This window comes from Paraphaeosphaeria sporulosa (assembly GCF_001642045.1).
Source record: "Paraphaeosphaeria sporulosa strain AP3s5-JAC2a unplaced genomic scaffold CC84scaffold_14, whole genome shotgun sequence".
NCBI lineage: Eukaryota > Fungi > Ascomycota > Dothideomycetes > Pleosporales > Didymosphaeriaceae > Paraphaeosphaeria > Paraphaeosphaeria sporulosa.
Window position 1 is genome coordinate 19994 of NW_017253373.1, and position 20576 is coordinate 40569.

At 55.9% G+C, this 20576-nt stretch overlaps 5 protein-coding genes across 5 annotated transcripts; 1 reads left to right on the plus strand and 4 right to left on the minus strand.

The window, feature by feature from the left end:
* Positions 1–15: 15 nt before the first annotated feature.
* CC84DRAFT_1263931 (uncharacterized protein) lies at positions 16–664 on the minus strand (the record flags this gene model as incomplete). Its single annotated transcript, XM_018185270.1, has 3 exons — positions 16–357; positions 422–546; positions 601–664. The coding sequence occupies 3 exons, from the start codon at positions 662–664 to the stop codon at positions 115–117; spliced, it is 432 nt and encodes a 143-aa protein (XP_018029904.1). The 3' UTR covers positions 16–114.
* Positions 665–2703: 2039 nt separating this feature from the next.
* Positions 2704–6198, minus strand: CC84DRAFT_364537 (uncharacterized protein). The gene is made up of 3 exons (XM_018185931.1): positions 5564–6198; positions 3568–5514; positions 2704–3480 (listed from the first exon to the last, which is right to left on the minus strand). Exons 1-3 carry the CDS (start codon positions 5885–5887, stop codon positions 2962–2964), a joined length of 2790 nt encoding a protein of 929 aa, XP_018029905.1. The 5' UTR covers positions 5888–6198; the 3' UTR covers positions 2704–2961.
* Positions 6199–6509: 311 nt separating this feature from the next.
* Positions 6510–10092, minus strand: CC84DRAFT_1222562 (dna repair protein-like protein rad18; the record flags this gene model as incomplete). The annotated part of the gene is made up of 4 exons (XM_018183386.1): positions 6510–8045; positions 8098–8194; positions 8242–9962; positions 10012–10092. 4 exons carry the CDS (start codon positions 10090–10092, stop codon positions 6510–6512), a joined length of 3435 nt encoding a protein of 1144 aa, XP_018029906.1.
* A 917-nt stretch (positions 10093–11009) lies between these two features.
* Positions 11010–13033, minus strand: CC84DRAFT_1222563 (uncharacterized protein; the record flags this gene model as incomplete). The annotated part of the gene is made up of 2 exons (XM_018183387.1): positions 11010–12939; positions 12990–13033. The coding sequence occupies 2 exons, from the start codon at positions 13031–13033 to the stop codon at positions 11010–11012; spliced, it is 1974 nt and encodes a 657-aa protein (XP_018029907.1).
* Positions 13034–13264: 231 nt separating this feature from the next.
* Positions 13265–20064, plus strand: CC84DRAFT_1263935 (uncharacterized protein). Its single transcript, XM_018185271.1, has 3 exons — positions 13265–15160; positions 15216–19356; positions 19723–20064. Exons 1-3 carry the CDS (start codon positions 13358–13360, stop codon positions 19929–19931), a joined length of 6153 nt encoding a protein of 2050 aa, XP_018029908.1. The 5' UTR covers positions 13265–13357; the 3' UTR covers positions 19932–20064.
* Positions 20065–20576: the final 512 nt, after the last annotated feature.

Genomic DNA, 20576 nt, shown 5'->3' on the forward strand with positions numbered 1-20576 from the left:
CCAGCCATTGACTATATAGCAGTCTACAACTTGGTCTGGACATGAGTGTAACAGCTGCTCGTACCTGCACAGGTCCACGGGTCCATGAAGTGCACGTGACAACAACCATCGCCTTCACACCCCCCTCTTCACAAGCCCCAACGCAGCCTCCACATCGGCGACCCCCAGCGCTTCCTCCAGACTCGACACCGCGCCCCCCGTCGCCTCGTCCAACATCGCATCCACCTCGTCGATGCCCAGCCCTTCCTCCAGGCCTGCGATCGCCTCGCCAATGGCTTGGATCGTACCGGGCGCGGCGCCCTGCTCGAGCAGACCGAGCGCGTACTCGGCGAACGTGACACCGAGGGCGTCTTCGAGCTGGGTAGAGACGGGTGTTAGTTAGGGCAAGGGGAGAGGGGAGAGAAAGGGCGAAAAAACGGACTTTGGTCAGGCTGTTGCCGAGGAGGGCGTCGAGTTTGTCTTCAGCAGCGGTAACACCGAGCCCGGCTTCGAGGTCGGAGAGGGCGGCGCCGACGTCGGTTATGAGGGAGCGCGGGGTTGGGGGTGCTGTGTTTGGGGCGGGTTAGCAAGGGCAGCTGGGGGGAAGATGGGGAGATGGACCAGTTGGTGCTGTGAAGGCGGTGGTGGAGAAGGCGAGGAGGACGGCGAGGAGGGAGGTGCGCATCTTGAATGGGGGTGGGCGTGGTAGTGTGCAAGAAGGACGCGGGAAGCAGGCGATGGAGATTTCGGGACTGTGCTGGGGGAGGCGGAGTGTCTGCTGGTCAGGAACGAGGGAGTGTGTGGTGAGGTTTATATACATGCGTCCAGCTGTCATGCTGTGCTTGTCGGGATGCGTGACCGAGGTACCGCCTCAGCACGGTCTGTACGGTCTCCTATCATGAGGTATGTCTACGATGTGTGGATCGCAATTGGTGGTGAAGCACTTTTGCTTGGATGGGGTCGTCGCCGATGGGACAGCTCGTGGGGTGTCATAGAGTACGCTGGGATCTAAAGCCGTCAAGGCAGGCATTGACAAATCGATGGCTGATATCGCAGCTGAGGTTTGGATGTCAGGGTGCAAAGTCGCTAGAGTGGAGGCCGTAGGCGTGGATATCTACAATCCCACGTCTAAGTCTCCACATCCGTGCTGTTGATAAAAGCCTTATCTTCGTAGTAGTATGCCCTTTGTCCAAGCTATCGCTACTTGACTAGCACTTGTTGCTTTCTCCCGAATTGGAGAGTATGTGTATGCCAAGCCGCAGATCGTCACTCCAGTCTAGTGATCGACGGTGAAATGCAGCCAGTCATTGGAACGCCATGCCCTAATTCGGCGACTGCGGCTCATTTCAATTGACGGCTGCTCGCCTATGACGACTTCCCAAAAAACCGAGAAACCTTTTGAAATGCAAAGTGTTGCTGCCCAAGAGAGATAAGCTCAGAGCACGCAGCGGGAGCAGACTGAACAGTTCGGAGCAAATCCATCCGTCCTCTTGGCGAGCTTGCATGATAAGTGCATGGGCGAATTAGAAGGACAACCATATCTGAATGCAACAGTTCAAGTGAGCTCATCTGAAATGTGTACGCCACGACACGATGACCATCAATGTCCAGCCAAAGAAGCAACTAAGTCAAATGAAAACCCACGGATGGATCATCTGAACTGATGCCGACGATACTGTTCCTACACCAGGATATCGACCCCCTGTGTAAAAGCAGTGTTAATGCAGATAACCTGACTGCAAACACGCAGCTAAAGCCAATGTAGGCCAAAAAGAAAAAAGGGCCTGCAACATTGGGAACCACCAATCCACGTGACAAAACACATAGATGGGTCTACTTCTTCTCCCGTTGTTTTCTCGTCCGTTCGCAAGCTCTCCCCTGGTTTCCCCTTATTCCTCATACACCCATCCATCTCGCAGATCCGCTCGACTACTCCATCGCACCACCACCGCCCCGCCCTCCTTCCGCATTCCTTCCCTTCCCTTCCCTCCGCTCACTTCACTTCACTTATGACAGACCTACCTCCTACATACATGATCCCGCCCACGTCGTCCAGGCACAGGATACCGCCAGCTGAGACGCATCGCAGCGCTAATATAGCCCTGCTCGTTGCTGGTACAGCCGTGTCATTCGGCTGCAGAAGGCGTCGCAGCAGGGGCGATGCAGAGACGGGACGTGGGCGCAGGCGGCGAAGGTGAAATGGTAGATTTTGCACATGGTGGTGGTGGCGTTGCAGGACGGTTTTGATTGCGTGGATGGGGAGATGGTGTGGAAGATGATGTGTTGGATAGCTGCATGCGTGCGTGCACATGGTGCATGTTTCATACGTGTACGTAAGGAAACTTGGAGTGGTAAACGGAGCGTTGGGTTGGTTGATGTGTTGTAGCGACGCGGTTTGGGTTTGCCTGTCGCTGGAGCTGAGAGCACAAACGGAGCAGAGAGTGACCTTACATCCGTCGCCTTCATCAAGTCAATTAACAACGAGGGTGAGCTTTGTGCTCAGTCATTCTCAAGCTCACGTCCTCACTCCGTCGCCTCCGCCGCCTGCCATCCCCGGCCTACCTCGCTTGATATCTGTAAATAGCTACGCGCCTATGACTTTTCCCACCCACGATCCCCTGGAGCTGAGAGCCTAAACAGACCAGAGACAGAGGCTCCTTTCCAATCGCTTCTCACTATGTTACTCTCACGTACAACACACGACCGCAATAGCGCGACATGCTTGATTGCATACACGTATTGCGACGATACCGCTATCTACCAAGCTAACCTACACGACCGTACCGAGAAGATGGAATTTATGATATATATATGTGGGAAGCATATCCATTCGTGAACAAGCCCAACTCGAGCAAAAACAGGATATCACTCGGTCATTCCGTGCGCCGTCCCATCCGAAGTACCGTACCGAATCCCGCACGCCAAAATGCGCAAACCTTATTCCAATCCGTGTCGCATATCCTTGCACCTCCTTGCAACGCACTACGGCCGAAGCACCCCATGCCTCCGTCTAAACGCCTCAACCCTCTCTTCGTAAAACAAAATCTCCCTTACCCTCAACTTGGGCCGCTTTCCCCCCTCCCCTGCCAGACTCTCATCCTCACTCACACTCGCCACACTCTCACCCTCCTCACTCTCGTCGTCGTCCTCCCCCTCGTCAAAGCCCGCACCGCCAGCATCCATCTCGTCCTCCTCGTCCTCGGTCGCCTCGCTCTCGTCCTCGCTCAGCAGCCCGGGGTCCTCGGCTGCGTAGTGTTGCGTAGCATGTCCGGCCTCATGCCTAAGATCGTAGTTGGACGGGCGATTCTCGAGAATTTCGAAACACTTGGAGGATAGCCCCATGTAGCAGAGCTCGATTTCCGGGCGCAGGTGCACGATGTCGAGGATCTGGTAGGCGAGCTCGCGCGGGTCAATGTTGTTGCCGTGGAGGTGGTCGGCGATGTAGGGGATGTAGAGGGAGCGGATGTGCGGAATGTGCGGAAGTCGTTGGAGGAAGTGATGCTGTTTTCCATTCCACATTAGCAAATCTAATCCAATCCAATCTTCTTTGACAAATAAAAGGCGCAGAAAAGGGGATGGAGGTCTTACCCAGTCTTTGTAGTCGATGGAGACGGCGAGCTCGCGCAGATTGTTCATCTTGCCGCTGGTAATGAAGGTGAGGATGTTGTGGTTGAGCATCCAGCGCCGCCAGCGCGAGCTGCCCGTTGCATGGCCGTCCTGGCCCTTCTCGCTGCTGTCGATCATCAGCTTCTTCAAGCTGGCGCGGTGGCGGCGCAGGGGACCGCGGTAGATGGCGTCTACGGTCACGGTGGATTGGTAGGATCGGCCTTCCTGGAGGAAGAGAACTTCTAGACTGTTAGGAGCCAACGTCTCTTTGAGGAATGATATCAGTGAAGGCGAGACGGTGTTGGTGTGTATCTTCTTGAGGTTCAGGCTGTACTCGGTCCTGAGTGTGTAGGAAGCTTTGTAGGCCTTTGAGGAAGATGGAGAACCATTAGGATACGGCGAGCGTGGGGTGTACGTTCTCCGAAGAGACTTCCACAGCTGCTCGTGATTGCTGCAATTGAGCAGGGTTAGAGTCGTGAGCAACGACCAGTCAAATGCTTTTAGGAGCACCGGGACTGATAACGGCACCCTCTCCAGCTCCAACACCTCCAACTTCAGCATCCCTGTCAACCTCTCTTCTACTGGAACGCTGTCCTCGCTACTTGAAGCCGAGTATGCTGATGCCCGGTGCCCAGCCTTCCGATTAATCGCATAAGGATCGTCCCACGGATCTACAGGTGGTTGTATGTTGAGTGACTGCATCTCATCGACAATGCTGACTCCCTCAGACACCACGGGCTCGAGAGGGTGTCCGAAGAGAAAGTGGTCCGTGGTATGGTCGGGCTCGCGATCCGCCAATGGAGCTACAGGCGTAGGCGTAGCCCCTGTAACTCCAAACTTGACTGGCAATCCAAGAGGTCGACCACCGACTGCAGCGCTCTTGAGCTGGTGAGCGGTCTGCTCTTCAGAATGCCGCAGGTTGTGGACCCGGCCCACGAGGACACCCAGCACGCCGCCCAATCTCTTTTCTCCTATTGCACTTGCACCGGTCCATGAAGCATCGTAGTCGACCTGCTGAATGTCCTCACCCTCCCACGCAGCGACCCAGTCGCGCTGTTGCGCTTGCGGGGCAATGCCAACCCTGAGTTCGCGGAGCTTGTCTTGGGACCGAGCAATCAGAATACTCATCTCATCCAGATACGGCAGTTCATCGATGTCGAGAACACTCAGGCTCTTCAGCGGAGGGATGACGGAGAATGTGGGATGCTCGACCCGGTCTATCGCAGGGGTGGCGTGGGCGTGGAAGTGTGGCGGGACCACGAGAGACGGCTGGACAGCGACCGGTGCGCTGGGGTGGCCCGTGGGCGGCGGCGGAGGTACGTTCACGTTGTTGAGAATCATGGGCGGCGCAGGCGGGGGCACCGGGGCGTCGATGCTGTTGTCATGCCATCGTATCCACAGGCGCTCAAGACGGCAGTCGTCGCCGTCGGTGCGATCAGCCAGGCTGGACAGTGCCAGCCACACGTCTCGGAGCACGCCGGTGGGCATGTCCCAGACAAAGGTCTCGAGGTTGACCATGCGGGCTATGGCGAGGGCCACGAGCGTGCCGAGCATCTTGCCGCCCTCCTTGGTGATCATGTACTCGTGGACCCAGGCGGCGGGGCCGTTGCCCAGGGAGAACTTCTTGGTGAACTGGGCGTAGTAGTTGCCAAAGCGGCGGCGCGTGATGGGGTAGCGAGTGGCGCGCTTGCTGGCGGTGGCCGGCACGCTGCACTGGTGGCGCGAGCGGTTCTGGTGGGGGAAGCAGTCGTCGCCCATGACCAGCGTGGCGAGGCCGTAGGTGAGGGCATCCACGCCCGACCGCGGCTCCGAGTGGGTGCTCTCATCGGGCCACACAATGTCGAAGCGCGAGTAGATGCAGGGCACGGTCAGCCGGTGGAGGGCAGAGTGGCAGAGCGAGAGCGAGGTGAGGTCGTTGGTGTGCGGGAGCTGCGCGGTCAGTGGGCTGGCAGCGCAGCGCGGGGGCGGGGCGGCTCACCTGGTGTATGATGTCCTTGAGGATGTCCACGGGCAGGTCGAGCAGCCGCAGCGGGCCTCGCGCCCGCTCCCTGGCCGTGGGCTGCGCCGCGGGTGCCGTGCTGCTGGGCATGCTCTTGCCAGCCGGCGCCAGCGTGCCCGCGCGGCTCATGCGCCCGCTCTCGGGGAGCTCGCGCGGCGGTGCGGCGTGCGTGTTGTTGTTGTTGTTGTCGTCGTCGTCGTCGGGCGAGGCCGCCGTGAGCCGCCGCGAGTCGTCGGAAAGCGAGGGCGAGCGAGTCCGCGGGCTCGGGGGCAGCGAGCTGAGCGAGCTGGGTGCCGAGTCCATGGTGCGTGTTCAGACGGGGCCGCGCCTCACGAGGGTCGCGACGCTTCGAGCCCTCATGGGAGACCAGGACGGGCGTTGGACAGCGCAGCAGGTGCTTGTCGCCGTGTTTTGTGGAGAGACGTGAGAGGGCGCTGTTCAGCCAACCGCCGCCGCGCGCCTGTCTTTCACTAGCCCCAGCATCCCGACCGCCGATCGACCAAGCAGTTCGCGCTCCACTCCAGCGCTGACCACCCGAACTCTAGCCGACGTGACACCCGTCTGTGCGCATCTGAGACGGCGACGCAAGGAAGCAGTTCAGACCTACATGCCCTCTGTCAGACCACGCGGCGACCCCAAGCCGATACCCTGGGAGCCTGAGACGGTGCAACGCTGCGTTCCGTTGCGCTGCTCGCACGCCAAGTGGGGATGCATTGTTAGACCATGTCAAATCCAAGCTTGTGTCGACTACATAGATGCCAAATCGACCACCACCTCATGTGGCCCACGAGGTATAGCCATACCCTCCATATGTCCCGGCGCCAGGGGTATGTCCGGAAGATCACAAAGCCGCCAACGCCAATATACGCCTACCACGTGCCTGCCTTTTCCCTCGCCCCCGAACGCCCTGTCCCACCTTGGTTCCCTACCGTGAAAAGTTGAGCGCTGTCTGGCCCCGCTCAGGGTCCGTCATCTTGATGACCGTCACGTCTCGCATGCTCCTCACGTCCTTGTTGTTCATCGCCTGCGGTGTGATCAAGATGTACTGTCGTCCCACTGACCTCGCCGCAGCTTGGATGATCATCTTCATGCTGACGTCCCGGTTGACACTGTCCATGAAGACATCGAACTCGTCAAGACACCGCAGTGGCGATCCCATCGCGTCCCAGAGCGCGAGCAAGAGACAAATAGTCGAGAAGGACTTTTCGCCACCAGAGAGGGTCTTGGTCTGTCTTCCAACGTGATCGTTGACGTCCCCACTCGGCTGAACAGTCATCTCGAGCGCCTTTTTGCTGTGGTCAACCAAGAGCACTCCACGGAACCTCCGCTCCGAAAGGAGGTAGCAAAACGTCGCCCTTGCGCGCATCGATATGTTGCTGCGGAACTGTTTCCAATGTTCTTTCCGTTGGTTGAGCGCGTGCGTGAGACTGGTCCTGAGTGCCTCGCCGTTCTTGACAAATACCTCTGCCTCTTCCCATGCTTTCTTGGCTGCAAGGGCCTGGGCTACAAGTGCCTCCTGCGAGCCTCCGAGCTCTTTCTCCAGGTGAGCGCGTCTCTTCCTGGCTTCTTCGAGTTTCCGATTTAAACTGTCGAACGTTGCTCCGCGAGGCACATCCACCCGCTCACAAATATTCCTCGCATCTTCGGTGTGAGTCTCGAGGTCGACTTGCACTTCATCGAGCCTTCGCTGCCAATCGGCCTTTGTCTCTTCAGCTTTCTGCACGTGGTCTATTGCCCTGTTCTTCTGGCGCAGTGCTTTTTCGCGCGCTTGCGTCCGTTCGTGGGCCTCCTGCCTGCATTTGTTGAGCCTGTCCTGAAGAACCTTCACGGCCCGGGTTGCATCGTCGGCTTTTCGCTTGTGTTCCTTGGAGTTCTTGCTAGCACTGTCCTTTTCACCAATCAAGTCTTCGTACTGGTCTTTGTCCAACTGCAGTTGCTGCTGGAAATCATCAAGCTCCTTCTCAAGCTGTTCGAGTTGAGCCGTGTCTGGCACAGAAGCAGCCACTTCCCCGTCCAGTCTGTCCACGTCCTCCTGGGCTTGCTCCATCTCTTTCTGGAGGGTCTTCTTGGCGGTGTTGTGATTACGAAGTGTTGCTTGAGCGGCGGTGTATTGCACTTGCGCAGCTTGAACACTTGCTTCCAGATCCCTGGCTTCTCGTTGAATCCTGGCAAGGTTTTCCTTCTCCTCTTGGATATGGTGCCCCTTGTCTGCTTGCATGCGAATTGGTCCTTTGAACTCTGGTATTGCACTCATACTAGTAGTGCCTGTCGCATTGTTCATACTGAACGCATGCCCAAGTCTGTGACTTTGGTCGGACCAACAGTAGATTGCTTTCACGTTTGGTCGCTGAGCAGGACTGCGATGAGCAAGCTCCGAGGCTTCCTGGCGATTTTGTATGAGGACGATCTGCTCGATCGATTGGTTGGTAATCAGCGAATTGCGTACTAAATCATGGCTAATCTGGAAACTAGTTAGCTCTGCCTTCTGTGCTGATTCATCGCGACGGGCCTACATTCAATGCTCCTTCCATTGTCAACAGCCCAGCGTGGGGCGTGTGACCAGTTGTATTCAGTCGTTCAGTCCTCGAGATGATGTATGCAGTTGCGTGACTATCACAGTCAGCAGGAGCGCGCATAAACTTCCTGATTCCACTTACTAATTGAATTTCTTCATCATGTCCGACAGAATGACTTCATCTGCCTTGTTCGTCACAACGAACGCGTTGAGGACGCCGCCCAATGTCTTTTCGAGTACAGACGACCACCTTGGATGCTTCAATTCCACGTAGTGACCTATAGGCCCAATTGGCTTTTCGTGAAATTCTCGCTCGGCCGCGATTGCCTTCAACAACTTCGCCAGGTTCTCGCCATTGGGATAAGCATCGGTCCAGTTACCTTGGCCTTGCTCAAGCGTGCGGATCTTGATCTTGGACTGCGTCTCGTCGCGCTCATTAGTTTCCAACTGGGCCTTTAATCGCTGAAGGTTAATCTGCGCCTCTTTCGACTCATTCTTCAAAGTAGGTAGGGCTTCATCGTGATTCCCCCAAACTGATTTAAGCTGCTCGTACACTGCCTTGGCGTCCTCCAACTCGCGGACTTTCTGTGCGTGGAGGCCTCCATCTGCTAGTTCTCGTCGTTGTTTGTGTTCGTCAATCTGTGATTGGGTGAGCTCCATAGATTTCTTCGTCCTCTCCATTCCTCCAACCACAGATCGTTCAGTATTCTTGAACTCCAAGAGTTTTGTCCTTGCCTCCGTGAAACTAGCAATGGCCTCCCTTTCCTCGTCCTGCGCTGGTTCTAGTGCGGCCTGACATTCTTCTGTAGCCGCTGTTGCCTCGTTCACGGCTCTGTCGAGGCGCGCAAAATTTTCGGACGCTGTATCGGCTTCGGCCTTACGTTGCTGAATCGTGTTGGATATCTCAGATATTTTTTCTTCGCACTCGGCTGCCTCGAGTTCGTCGTTGGCAACGAATGACCAAGCTCCTTGGTGCTCGAGTAAAGTTTCCTCAGCACGCAACTTCTTAAGACCGCGTGCAGCTTGTGCCTTCTTTTCAAGACGGCTGTATATCTTTTCTAGCTCCTTGACATCCTTATCCAGAGTCTGGTGTTTGGCCTTCTGCTCCTCGAGTTCCTGCTGAATTTGGGAATAATCGCGATCCAAGGTTTCCAGCTGCGTTCCTTTCAAGAAGAACTTGTACTTGTCTTTGGCGTTGGAGTCGTTCAAAAATTGGCGTGCCATGTCCTGCGTTAGAACGTTCAGGGGATTGTCGATTTGCAGGCCAAAGTGGTCGATAATATCTTCCAATTCCGATTTCTTCACAGAGACAATCTTGCCATTCCGATCCTTCAGTTTGAACCCAGAAGTGCCATTTTGTGTGAAATGGCGCTCGACGATGATAGAATCGCCGTACTGATCGGCCTTGTATGCTCCTGGGCCTTGGTTTTTTATCCTGACCGAGAGAGTAGACCAGTCTTTCCCTGCCTTTATGAAGCTCTTCAGATTTTGGCCGCGATTGGTGGCGGTTGCTTTGCCACCGAGACACAGGGTCAGAGCAGTTAGAACCGCACTCTTGCCGCTGCCGTTGTGGCCGATAATGAAGTTGATGAGCGGACCGAGTCTGACGGTGAGTTGTTCGTGGCACATGAAATTGGTGCAGCCAATCTCTTCGATAATGCCAGACTCCGCCGGTGTATTGTCGCTTTCCTTCCTGAAGCTCTTCCGCACGATCTGGGAGGCACGCGCGAAGCGAGCCTCATCGTCCCCGTGTATGTCTGCTTCCGTAGGTTCTGGCGATGGTTCGTCTGCAGAGGCGTACAAGTTGGCATCATCCTCGCTCGGCTCTATGGAGGGCTCATGAGACAAGCGGGTTCGTTTACGCTGCATCTAAGGTCAGATGAAATTAATGGGACCGACAGAAACCACTTACTCGGGGTGCAAAGCTGTCCACACTTGCTTGGGAGCGATGCGACAGCCCAAGAGGGCGCTTCGCTGGCAGCACCTGCGCCATGGTTTCGGGCGCAGCGTGTACAGCGCGCTGGTGGCGGAGAAATTGGGTTGCGGAGGAAGTGTCCAGAAGTTGCGGGGATGAGGTTGAGCCGGCACGCGTCCATCGCGCGCCGAACCTGGGCAGGTCGTGGTACCAGTGATCACCAATGCTTTTAGAGTTTCACTTATAGCGGTATGAAGAGGTTGAGAGGCTCAGTAGCATAATTATCTCGTGGGAATTGTCTATACCTGCTCATGCTGCCTCCGCCACACAGCCCTGAAGCAAACATATATTGTCTTGGCGTGATGCTGTCACGTGCTCACGCGTTGCCGGCGGGCCCGCGGCTTGCTGGCTGATGGATTCGAAAGCTCGGTCCGTTGCACCAGACAAGTCACCCATGAACAGAATACAATCGCAACCACAGCATAGCTGATTCCGCATGACGTATCGGCTCAGTTCAATTTTCTACCGGACCACTGCATGTTGCACCCCTCCCACACACTTCGCTTTACCCATCAACAGACAGGCTTCAGCGTCATGTGCCCTACGCCGCACCGTCCTCACAGCAGCCGCAGCCCGCTCAAGTTTGGCAGGGTAAGAGAATGAAGCGCACGACAATCCGCAGCTATCCAGACGCCCAACCGTTCCGACCTTTCGGTGTACTGAGCTGAGCAGCCGGCGACTGGGTATTGTCTCTTTATTCTATCGCAAGGCTATACTGAGCAGCAGGAATGAATCTGTTCTCTGAGCTCCACCTGAGGCCGCGAATATGATAGAGTCGTTGGGAAGGAACAAGGGAAGGGGAATGTGAAAGCAAGAAGTATAAGTGGTAGAGCGTGATCACGGGCATTTCCAAATCTTACATGTTCATCTAAACCGGGTCCCGGCTATGTCGCCTTTAATCGTCTCTTGGGTTCGTATGGGTATTTCAAAATTGCTCAAAGACCTTCAAACAAGACCTTGCGTGGGTTGCCCAACGTCAGGATATTGTTAGGCCCGCTTCCAGTCATGTTGTCCAGCAGTCTCGACATCCCCTCAAGACCAAGTTCACCGCGAGCCAGCAGAGCTTGGTCAGTTCGTCGGGTAGACTCTTCTTCCCCCAGCTCTTTCGTCGAGGCCGTGCTGGCGTCTCGATCAACCACTTGATTAGTCACTGTTGAGATGATCAATCGGTATCCGGCTGACAGAAGTAGGCTCCTCGGAACAGCCATCTGAGCCTCTTTCTTGGTCGTGTCAAATTGGCTGACAGACACAATAGACTCCCCGAGCAAAGGTATGTCTTGCACCTGGGACAGTCCAGGTCCGGGGAGTGAACTACCGGCGTTACTAGCAGCAGCTCGTGCCCTGTATTTGACAAGGTCGTTAAGCCGGTAGACTTCCTTGCCATACCATATGACGACTGATTCCAGCGCTGCGTCGCCGTTGGTAGACGCGAGAGAAGCGACCGAAACGCCACCTCGTGTTGGTATCGAGCTAGATGGGTTCCCTTGAAACAGCACTTCCTGCGTCCTTCGACGCGTGTTGGGCGTCATTGGCACCAGTGAACTGCGATTACTGCGTGATTTGGGGCTGGAGGCGCCGCTGCTTGATTTGTCGGATTCTGAGGTGCCAACGAAATTCCGGACAGAAAAAGCAGACGGATCGGTAGATGACTTTGGGCCCTCTTGTTGCACGTCCCATATGCCCCACTCACCGTCCGCAAGCAACGCAAGAATGCCGTGGCCGCCGGATACCCAAGCGGCATCGATGATCGGCTTCCTTGAGGCAAGCGTGGGTGGATATGGTACGTTGGATTTGACATTCTCGAATCGAGTTCTGAACAATGCAATGAACGCACCGGAAACACCGTTACGTTTGCGGGGTGCAAACGGATCGTATATACGTGCAACGCCAGCCGAGTCCGCGACGAGGAGCTGCGAATGTCGCTTCTTCGGGTAATGTGCTGTGTTGAAGGCTATCTTCGCAGCGGGTTTGGCAAGCGTAACGGTTTGATACGGGGAGATGGGGTTGGTAGCCTTGACTGATGTGTCGGTGAGGCCAAATCGCCAGATCTTCAAGAGACCACCTAGCTCTGGGGAGTGCGACGCAACCAGAAGTTCGAACCCTTTTGTATCTTTCGAAACCGTAGGCTGGGATGGGGCTTGTTTCTTCCGAGGACTTCGTCGAAGCGGGGCAGTAGCGGTGTCTTGATCAACTTCCATTTCATCCTCTGGATCCTCTCCATTGGTTCGTTCGGATTGCGACGTCCACGTCATGCTCACGCCAGCTGGAACGGTTTGGTGGCCGGCATAAGTAGGGATCTTGACAACCTCTTCACCATACAGGGATTTGCCAGTGGATGGTCGCTCCTTCGCTGCGTTTGGTGGCGGACTTAAAGGAAGTGTTATGATGCGTACAGTGTAGTCAGTGCATGCTACCGCAAAGACGATTTTCTCTTTGAAGACGCGCGGGATGGTCTGGCCAGGCTGCAGCTCCGAGGGCGCCGGTACTTGAGGGACGGCGATGTGCAGTACCTCTGTATTAAGAGGCAATCGCAGGTGCTGGACAATCGAGGGGTAGGGGCGGTCGGGATCCAACTCTTCCTCGTCGTCGTCGAACTCAGCCTTTGGGAGCGGCGGGTGTGATACAGCCTTTGGCGGTTCGTAGTCGTCGTCGGAGTCGATGATCATGATGGCATCCTTGGTGCCATTGACCTTTGGCGGTGCTTTTGCGGGCGCCTTCGGGGCAGGCGCGGACAGCTTCAGCGGGCGGCCGCCTCTCCACAGGATACCGACTCCATGCTCGCTGCCCGATAGAATGATGGTCGAGCCGTTGGGCGCCTTGACGGGGTATACGGCGCTGGCGTGCGCGCGCTGGGGCAGCTCATACCTATTGCAATCAGCGTCGGGCCCAGACAAGCTCGAGTGGCGGCCACCGACCGCAGATGGGTCGCTTTGCCCTTGGTCGCAATGATGGGCTGCATGTTGCGCCGGGCGCGCTGCAGAGCGCTGCGCGGCGAGGGTGCGACAGCTAGGCGCGTGGCAGTTGCAAGCACTCGGCGAGCTCAATTGACGGTGCGGGCTGTGTGGGCGCGGGTGCGGGTGTGATGGGCGCGGTGCGTCGACGGAGGTGCTGCGGAGCTGTGAACAGAAGTCTAGGCGCACGCACGGGAAGTCGCGTTCCAGACAGTCGCGTCACCCTCGTTCACCTGCACTGCTTGGGCGTGCAGCCCCGCCCGCGAAAGCAACCCCCCTCGCCCCAGGAACCAGCACGCACGCATCCTCCATGCCGCGAAGCGAGCGTCCGCATGGCTGCTCTACAATCGATCGGCGTCCGCAAGCCCGCCGCGCTGCCGTACCTCATCGCTGAGGCCATCCTCCCCGCCGACCCCACCGAGCGCGACTATGTCTGGGAGACATACCACGAGAGCCCCGACGCGCCTGAGGACGAGGTCGTGACCACCCAATACCATGCGGTCTGGGCCCGTGGAGGCGTTGTGCGCAAAGTGTTCAACTTCACCATTGAGAAAGAGCGAGTCGTCCAGGCGCTGCTTACCTGGTTTCCGACTGAAGAAGCTGTCTCTGCTGCTCCAGCCGACACGCCAGACGCCGCACCGAGCTGGACCCATCTCACTCAAGGGACCCAGCCGGCGACAGACCCAAACTCGCCTGCCGACCAAGCCCCGCGCACAGTCGAGGGCAGATCGCGGGCGCTGGTGGTGATACTCAAATCTCAAGCCCACGTTTTCTTTCTTTCAGGCGCCACACATGTAGTCAATCTCCCATTCGAGGTCGAACGCGCGTTTCCTGCCGCCCGCGGCCTCTTGCTGCAGAGGAAGACAGCACCTTCACAGCCTGTGCCGGCAAGCCCGCAGGTGCCTTCTGTCCCGCCCAATTCATTTCTGTCCAACCCTCAACCCTTCTTGTCCCAGAACTTCTCGCAGAGTTTCGGCCAGCCCTTTCGCCGTCAGGGCTCCTCTTTGGGGCCGTCGCGACTGAGCTTGGGCGCAAGGCAGGTCCAGACACCCTGGTATCTGGAAGAGCTGGCAAGGGGATCCACGGCATCCCACACCGAAGGCCTGCCGAGACTCTACTCGTTCACTGATCCTCTTGCTGAACTAGGTCTTGTGGTTCATGCTGTTCCGGGCAATGAGAGGGGCAGCCTTCTAACCTTCAATGGCTCCGGCCATCGGAAATTGGAGGCTGTTGACAAAGCAGAAGAAATCATATACGTCTCGCCTCAGAATGAGGTGCTCTTCGATCGAAGCGGAAATGACAAACCCTTGCTCTTGGTCGTCACAGCAAACTATGAGACGAATGTATTTACCATCTGGTCGGCTGCCTACCTCGAGCCTAAATCAATCTCCCATTCTCGGAAACATCATGCGCCTCAGTCTGCTGCGAAGTTACGTCGCCGTAGTTCGTACGGTCCCACCGCCCCAGGTACCGGTGCGACGACTCCAGCTGTCCGAGGACACGATAGAGTGAGAGAGAGCTTCGGCGGCACACGAAGTAAAACGCAGACTTCTTCATTCCAGAAGAGCACACAGACAAGGGAACGTCTCTCTGACCAGGCTGTGGAAGATGCTCTTGCGTCACGGCTCAATCCAGATTTCGATCCTACGCGCCAACAGAAGGAGTCCAGGCGAGTCAGCTCCCTGCTGTCCCGCACTGAACTCTCCACAAGTTTTGATAAAACAGCTTTCCAAGATATGGCAACCCAGCGCCACAGCCTGGGTGGAAGTTTCTCGGCCTCATTTGGTGCCAGTCAACGAAGTCGGCTTTCTTTGGGCACCGATCGCACAAGCTTTGGGGGGTATTCGCAACATCGCCATCGGGCATCTACTCCTGGGAGCATAACCTCGCGAATAAGCTTGAGCAATGTTTCAATGGACGACACGTTTGACGAAACCATGGACGACACGTTTGATACCATCGAAGACTACGACGAGCTTGACGATCTCTTCGCACCGCTTGAGGCCAATACTGACCAAGGATCCATTGATGGACTCCGAAAGGAATTAGTTATGACGGAAGTTGCCAGGATCCCGGTGCAGCAATATCTTCAAGCTGGTCGGTTTGCCTTACGAGACTTTGCATCCTCCTCCAACGTAAGTGCACGCTCCGACGCATGTATGGCTATCGCCTTCTGACAAGCGCATTTAGCCCATAGCAAAGGCAGTTTTATCAGCAGCACCCTTCAATTCTGCAACATTACACGAGCGAAAGACGTATATGTACCTCATACATTCTTCCCTACGGCACCCCTTGGAGTGCGAACTTGCAATTACCCGGAAGCGGTTGTCGCCCTCTGCTGCTGCTTCTCAGTCCGGAGGATCAAACAGTGCGCCTCCGCGGTATGCGTGCGTTCCGAGATTCGTCCAGTTGAAAGAGTTGGATGGATGTCAGGATCTTATCAAAGTGGGAGACGGACACGTAGAACGTGTTGTGTCTCTCACTTTAGACAATCTGGGCACGCGCTGCCTCTCCGTTTCGGCAGGCTGGGGCACTCATCTACCCTCCAAGTTTAGCATAGACACTGTCAGACTGTTTAGCCCTTACGCAATTCTTCAAGATGAGCAGTCAAGAGTGACAGCAGGACTCAAGAGAACCATCACTCTTTCAAAACCACTGCAGCGGCTGGTGTCGGCTGGTCCAAATGGGTCGTTTGACATTGTGGATGGAGAGGGGCGAAGACATCAGACCCAGATCCGTCTTCAACCAGCGGATGCACTAGTCACAGATCTCTTCCGTGTCTTACGAACCATTCTACCTAACCATACTGGCGATCTTCTGCTTGATGTATGGTGGGACATACGCAAAGACCTCTCGAAGCAGCAAGCCTCTTTGGCCAACGCCGACTGGTTAGCCTTCGTTGCAACGCTGTTCACCTTGGCAACACCTTTTATCGACGAGAGGACGAGAAAGCACACTCAGCGTGGGCGTTCCGGTCTCAGACGCAACACCGGCCGTTCCCAAGACCATAGCGAGGACGCCGAATCATCGGCTTGGAGGTTAATGTGCAACCGTCAATCTACAGCACCACATGCAAAGGCCTGGAAATCTGCTCCCTGGGAGTGGGTGCAACACTCGAAACCTGCCTCTGTCAGCACCAGCATGAGTCCGCCGTCCAAGCGCAAGTCCCTTGATCAGCTGCCACCGATCTCGAAACAGATTGCATGCAAGGAAGATTTACTCATTACCAGTGCTGAACTCGCACGCAAGTTCAATCAATCAGCAATGGGGAAAGTAGCAAGTGGCCATTGGCAACATTTGTCTCCCTCTGGGAAGCAGGACCTGCGCATCTCAACACTATCCGAAGCCATCGTTATTCTGCACCTTTTCCGTGAGGAACTCAAGCTAAGTGCCCTTTCCTCCGATGCTTCGACCTCGAAGATTGGCAACCTGGCACCTGTGCTTGCCCAACTCGGACACTGGCTACGTTGGGATCTGTGGGGTCGTCGGCAAGGAGGCTACTACGACCTGGACGGAGCATCCGGAGAGGATTGGACATACGAAGAGTCCAGTTTCCTACACAGTGTAAGACTGCATACTCAGCCGTGGGAAGCACCGCCTTCAATATTAGAATGGATCAGCACTGTCGCAGGTGCTCAGGTCTGTGTGCCCTTCCCCACACTGGCAAAACTCGTCCAGAAATCCAAAGCTTCTCCACACTCATCAGTCAACATAGACGAGGTAATTTCTAGTGTGACCCCTCGGACAGTTGCTCTGCAGAAGTTCTTCCGAGAGCTGGATGCAAGCGCGGGTCCCCGGAAAGCCGTGGAGCTCATCGAACAGTGCGGCCTCAGTACCCAAATACTTTCCACCTTGCCTGAATCTGCGCAAGCGCCTCTTATGGAAGCAATCACCAGATGTCAAGCAAATCCTCCCGCGACGTGGTCCGGGTCGTTGCTTCGACTTATAGGAAGAGAAGATCTTGACCTCACATTAGCGCCACTGCATGACTCTACGCAAGAGTCACACCTGTACAGCGGTTCCACAGACGCCTCCCTGCAGCCAGCATCATCCGCACGAGACATCCATACCATCTGTGAGAATGCCGAGCGCTCTGAGGGGCTGATATCAATGGCAGAGTCCGATCGTCACGCCATCACCAGGCTAATATTCCGAGAAGATCGCCGTTACATGGAAGCACATACACTAGTGGAACCGATGAAGCCGTCAATTGCGTTCTATGGATATGACCATAGAGCTGACGAACAAGCCATATTGGAAGGACAAAAGATACTCGTGCAGTGGGTCATGGTTCGCACGCTTGCGCTTCCTGTCGGCAGCTCGATGTTGAAGTTTAGCAGCAAGAAGCCTCTCTTGACCGAAAAGTTCTTGTTAGCCGGCTTTTCGACGTCCTGCATCATGAAGCCCATGGGCAATGTGGTCACAGCTGATCGCACGACTTACTCAGAAGAAAAGTTCTTCTGGGCGTTCTTCAACCAAGGTGTTTCAGCCGGGCTGAGCATCTCAAGGGATGCGCAAGGTATAGACACTTCTTGGATCATGTATAACAAACCTGCCGAAGTCTCGAACAGGCATGCCGGACTGCTGCTCGGTCTAGGCCTCAATGGCCACTTGAAAACCATCGCCAAATGGCTCTCTTTCAAGTACCTCACACCCAAGCATACGATGACATCGGTTGGTTTGCTGCTTGGTCTCTCAGCATCATACATGGGCACCATGGACACACTCGTCACTCGGCTGTTGTCTGTCCACGTAACGCGTATGTTACCACCTGGAGCGGCTGAGCTGAACCTGTCACCTTACACTCAGACCACGGGCTTGATGGGCATCGGCTTGTTGTACTACAACACTCAGCATCGCCGGATGAGTGAGGTGATGTTGTCTGAGGTTGAGCATGTGGACGAACCAGATCCATCTGAGCCTCCCGACGGTCTTCGTGACGAAGCATACCGATTGGCTGCTGGATTCGCCTTGGGATTTATCAACATTGGCAAAGGCAGAGATTTACTGGGACTACACGATATGCGGATCGTAGAGCGTCTTCTTTCGGTCGCAGTAGCCCCAAAACCGGTCAACGTTGTGCACATCCTTGATCAAGCAACGGCTGGAGCAGTGATAGCCATCACACTCATATTCATGAAAACACATGACGAAGCGGTCGCCCGTAAGATTGACGTGCCAGACACTCTTCCTCAGTTCGACTACGTCCGTCCTGACATCTTTCTACTTCGGACGCTCGCGAAGCACCTTATCATGTGGGACAATATCCACGTCGACAATGCGTGGATTATCAAGAACCTCCCGCAAGAATATCACGAGCACCACAGCCTACGAAACATAAACAAACTGCGCAGCGAGCAGATGCCCTTTTTCAATATCTTGGCTGGGCTTCTGTGGAGCATCGCTCTAAAACACGCGGGCACAGGCGACGTACAAGTCCGCGACTTCCTCATCCGATACCTAGACCAGTTCATGCGCATCAGCAGACTACCAGCTCTTCGCTACGACTCTCGCCTCGCCCGTAACACCGTCCGCAACTGCCAGGACCTCCTCGCCCTCTCCGTCGCCACCGTCATGGCCGGTACAGGCGATTTGGCGCTTTTCCGACGTCTGCGCGCTCTCCACGCCCAAGTCGGCCCCGATATCGCCTACGGCTCACACCTCGCGGCGCATATGGCGATCGGTGTTCTCTTTCTCGGCGGTGGCACCTACACCTTCAGCACCTCTAACAAGGCTCTCGCCGCCCTCATATGTGCTTTCTATCCCATCTTCCCCACTGACGTGCAGGACTCCCGCGCCCACCTCCAGGCCTTCCGCCACTTCTGGGTGCTGGCAGCTGAACCGCGCTGCCTTGTTGTCCGCGATGTGGATACGGGTAAAGCCTTCACTGCTCCCATACTTGTCCACACGAGCGATACACCGCCCGACAAGCCACTCGCCATGACAGCGCCCTGCCTCCTCCCTGATCTGCACACCATCGAGCGCGTCGAAACGGCCGATCCGGCCTATTGGCCCGCGACACTCGCATTTACGCTTAACCCCGCGCATCTATCGCACTTCCGCGCGACCCAGACGCTCAACGTGCGCCGCCGCGCCCCGCACGACATGGAAGCCACCACCTTCGCGGGGACGCTCGTCGCGCTCAACGACGCCGCCTCTAAGCGCGCCGCAGCCTCCATGTGGCACTGGCTCTTCAGTCTGCCTTCCCTCTCGGCGTTCTCCAAAGCAGACGTCGGTCTAATCCTCCCCGCAGACCCGCACAGCAGCGCGTTCCTAGATGGCGGGGCCACGGTTGTGGACCATAGGCTCGTACTCCAGCGGTTGGGCGGGAGTATGCGGGCGCGAGATCTATGGGAGGTCAGGGGTGTATTTGAGTGGGCGGAGGGAGTGGCGGGTAGTGGAGATGGGAGGCTGAGGTGGCTTGGGAGGGAGGTAGTGGAGAAGTTGAAGGCTGGTGTTTTGGAGAGGGGGAGGGGAATGGGCGGATGATGAGATGTCTATCCTATGAGGATGGACACGTGGTGGGAGATGTTCGGGTGGGTCGATATAACTTCGTTGAGAAGTTTCAGTAATGTATCAGTGTCTGCAAAGCTTCTCGTGGCTGTGTGGCCGAAGGGTTGAAAATCATTCCTCCACCACCTCACCGACGAACACCTCCATCTCTGCATCCAGCGGAACCTGGCTGAGACCCGAACAGATGCCAAAAAGCGTTTCATGGCGCGACACAAGTTCAAGGATCTCATCTCCAAGTACTGCATGGATGACTTCAGGCCATTCAAACTTTACTGTGACGACCTACAGCTTACGAACATGTTCGCGGATCCGGACATACTACGGATAACTGCGGTGCTGGATTGGGAGTTCACGGATACGATGCCTGCGCAGTTTGCGTATGGTCAACCGTAGTGGCTTCTCCTCTTGGGACCGAACATGTGGCTGTGGAAGCATTCGATGGAAAAGTTTGTGGTGAGGTATGGGCCGAGATTGGAACAGTTCTTGCGCGCGTTGCAGCGGGTAGAGGGGAAGGCGGATCTTGGGGATACGAGCGTGCAGCCCCTTTCTGCACGAATGCGTGAGTCTTGGGTGACGAAGATAGTCTGGTTTGATTACGGGATTAGGAAAAGTTTCGATATGGATGCTATTTTTTGAAATGCGCTGCATGAGGATGGAGATGATGAGATGGATGATGAGATGGAAAAACAGATGCGCGAGCTGGTACATGTAAAGATGGAGCGGCCGAAGGCGTACGATGCTGAGTGTAGGGATCGGTTTTCTTGTTGAACTGTCCAGGAGTTGATGTCATTTAGCTGGGACATGCACTTCGTAGAAGTTTGCGCGTGTTTTGGGTACTAGACTCCTTCGCACTTGCGATCAACCATTCCTTCCTCAGACCAACCTACACCACGCCCATCTCAACCTCATCGCTCATATCTTAAAGAGAATACAACGATATACGTGCGCTCTCATAGCAGTGCCAAAGTCGACAGAACCCCGGAGTCACGACCTCTTGGCATGACGTGTGGAACAATATTAAAGCCAGCGTCATCCATA

What these genes read in the sequence shown, in the direction of transcription:
- CC84DRAFT_364537 (XM_018185931.1), bottom strand. Translation starts at nt 5,887, where the DNA reads ATGGACTCGGCACCCAGCTCGCTCAGCTCGCTGCCCCCGAGCCCGCGG. An exon ending in TCAAGGACATCATACACCAG is followed by an intron (nt 5,515 to 5,563) that starts GTGAGCCGCCCC and finishes CTGACCGCGCAG; the next exon opens with CTCCCGCACACCAACGACCT. An exon ending in CCATCGACTACAAAGACTGG is followed by an intron (nt 3,481 to 3,567) that starts GTAAGACCTCCA and finishes AATGGAAAACAG; the next exon opens with CATCACTTCCTCCAACGACT.
- CC84DRAFT_1263935 (XM_018185271.1), top strand. Translation starts at nt 13,358, where the DNA reads ATGGCTGCTCTACAATCGATCGGCGTCCGCAAGCCCGCCGCGCTGCCG. An exon ending in ACTTTGCATCCTCCTCCAAC is followed by an intron (nt 15,161 to 15,215) that starts GTAAGTGCACGC and finishes AAGCGCATTTAG; the next exon opens with CCCATAGCAAAGGCAGTTTT. An exon ending in ACTCCAGCGGTTGGGCGGGA is followed by an intron (nt 19,357 to 19,722) that starts GTATGCGGGCGC and finishes AGACCCGAACAG; the next exon opens with ATGCCAAAAAGCGTTTCATG.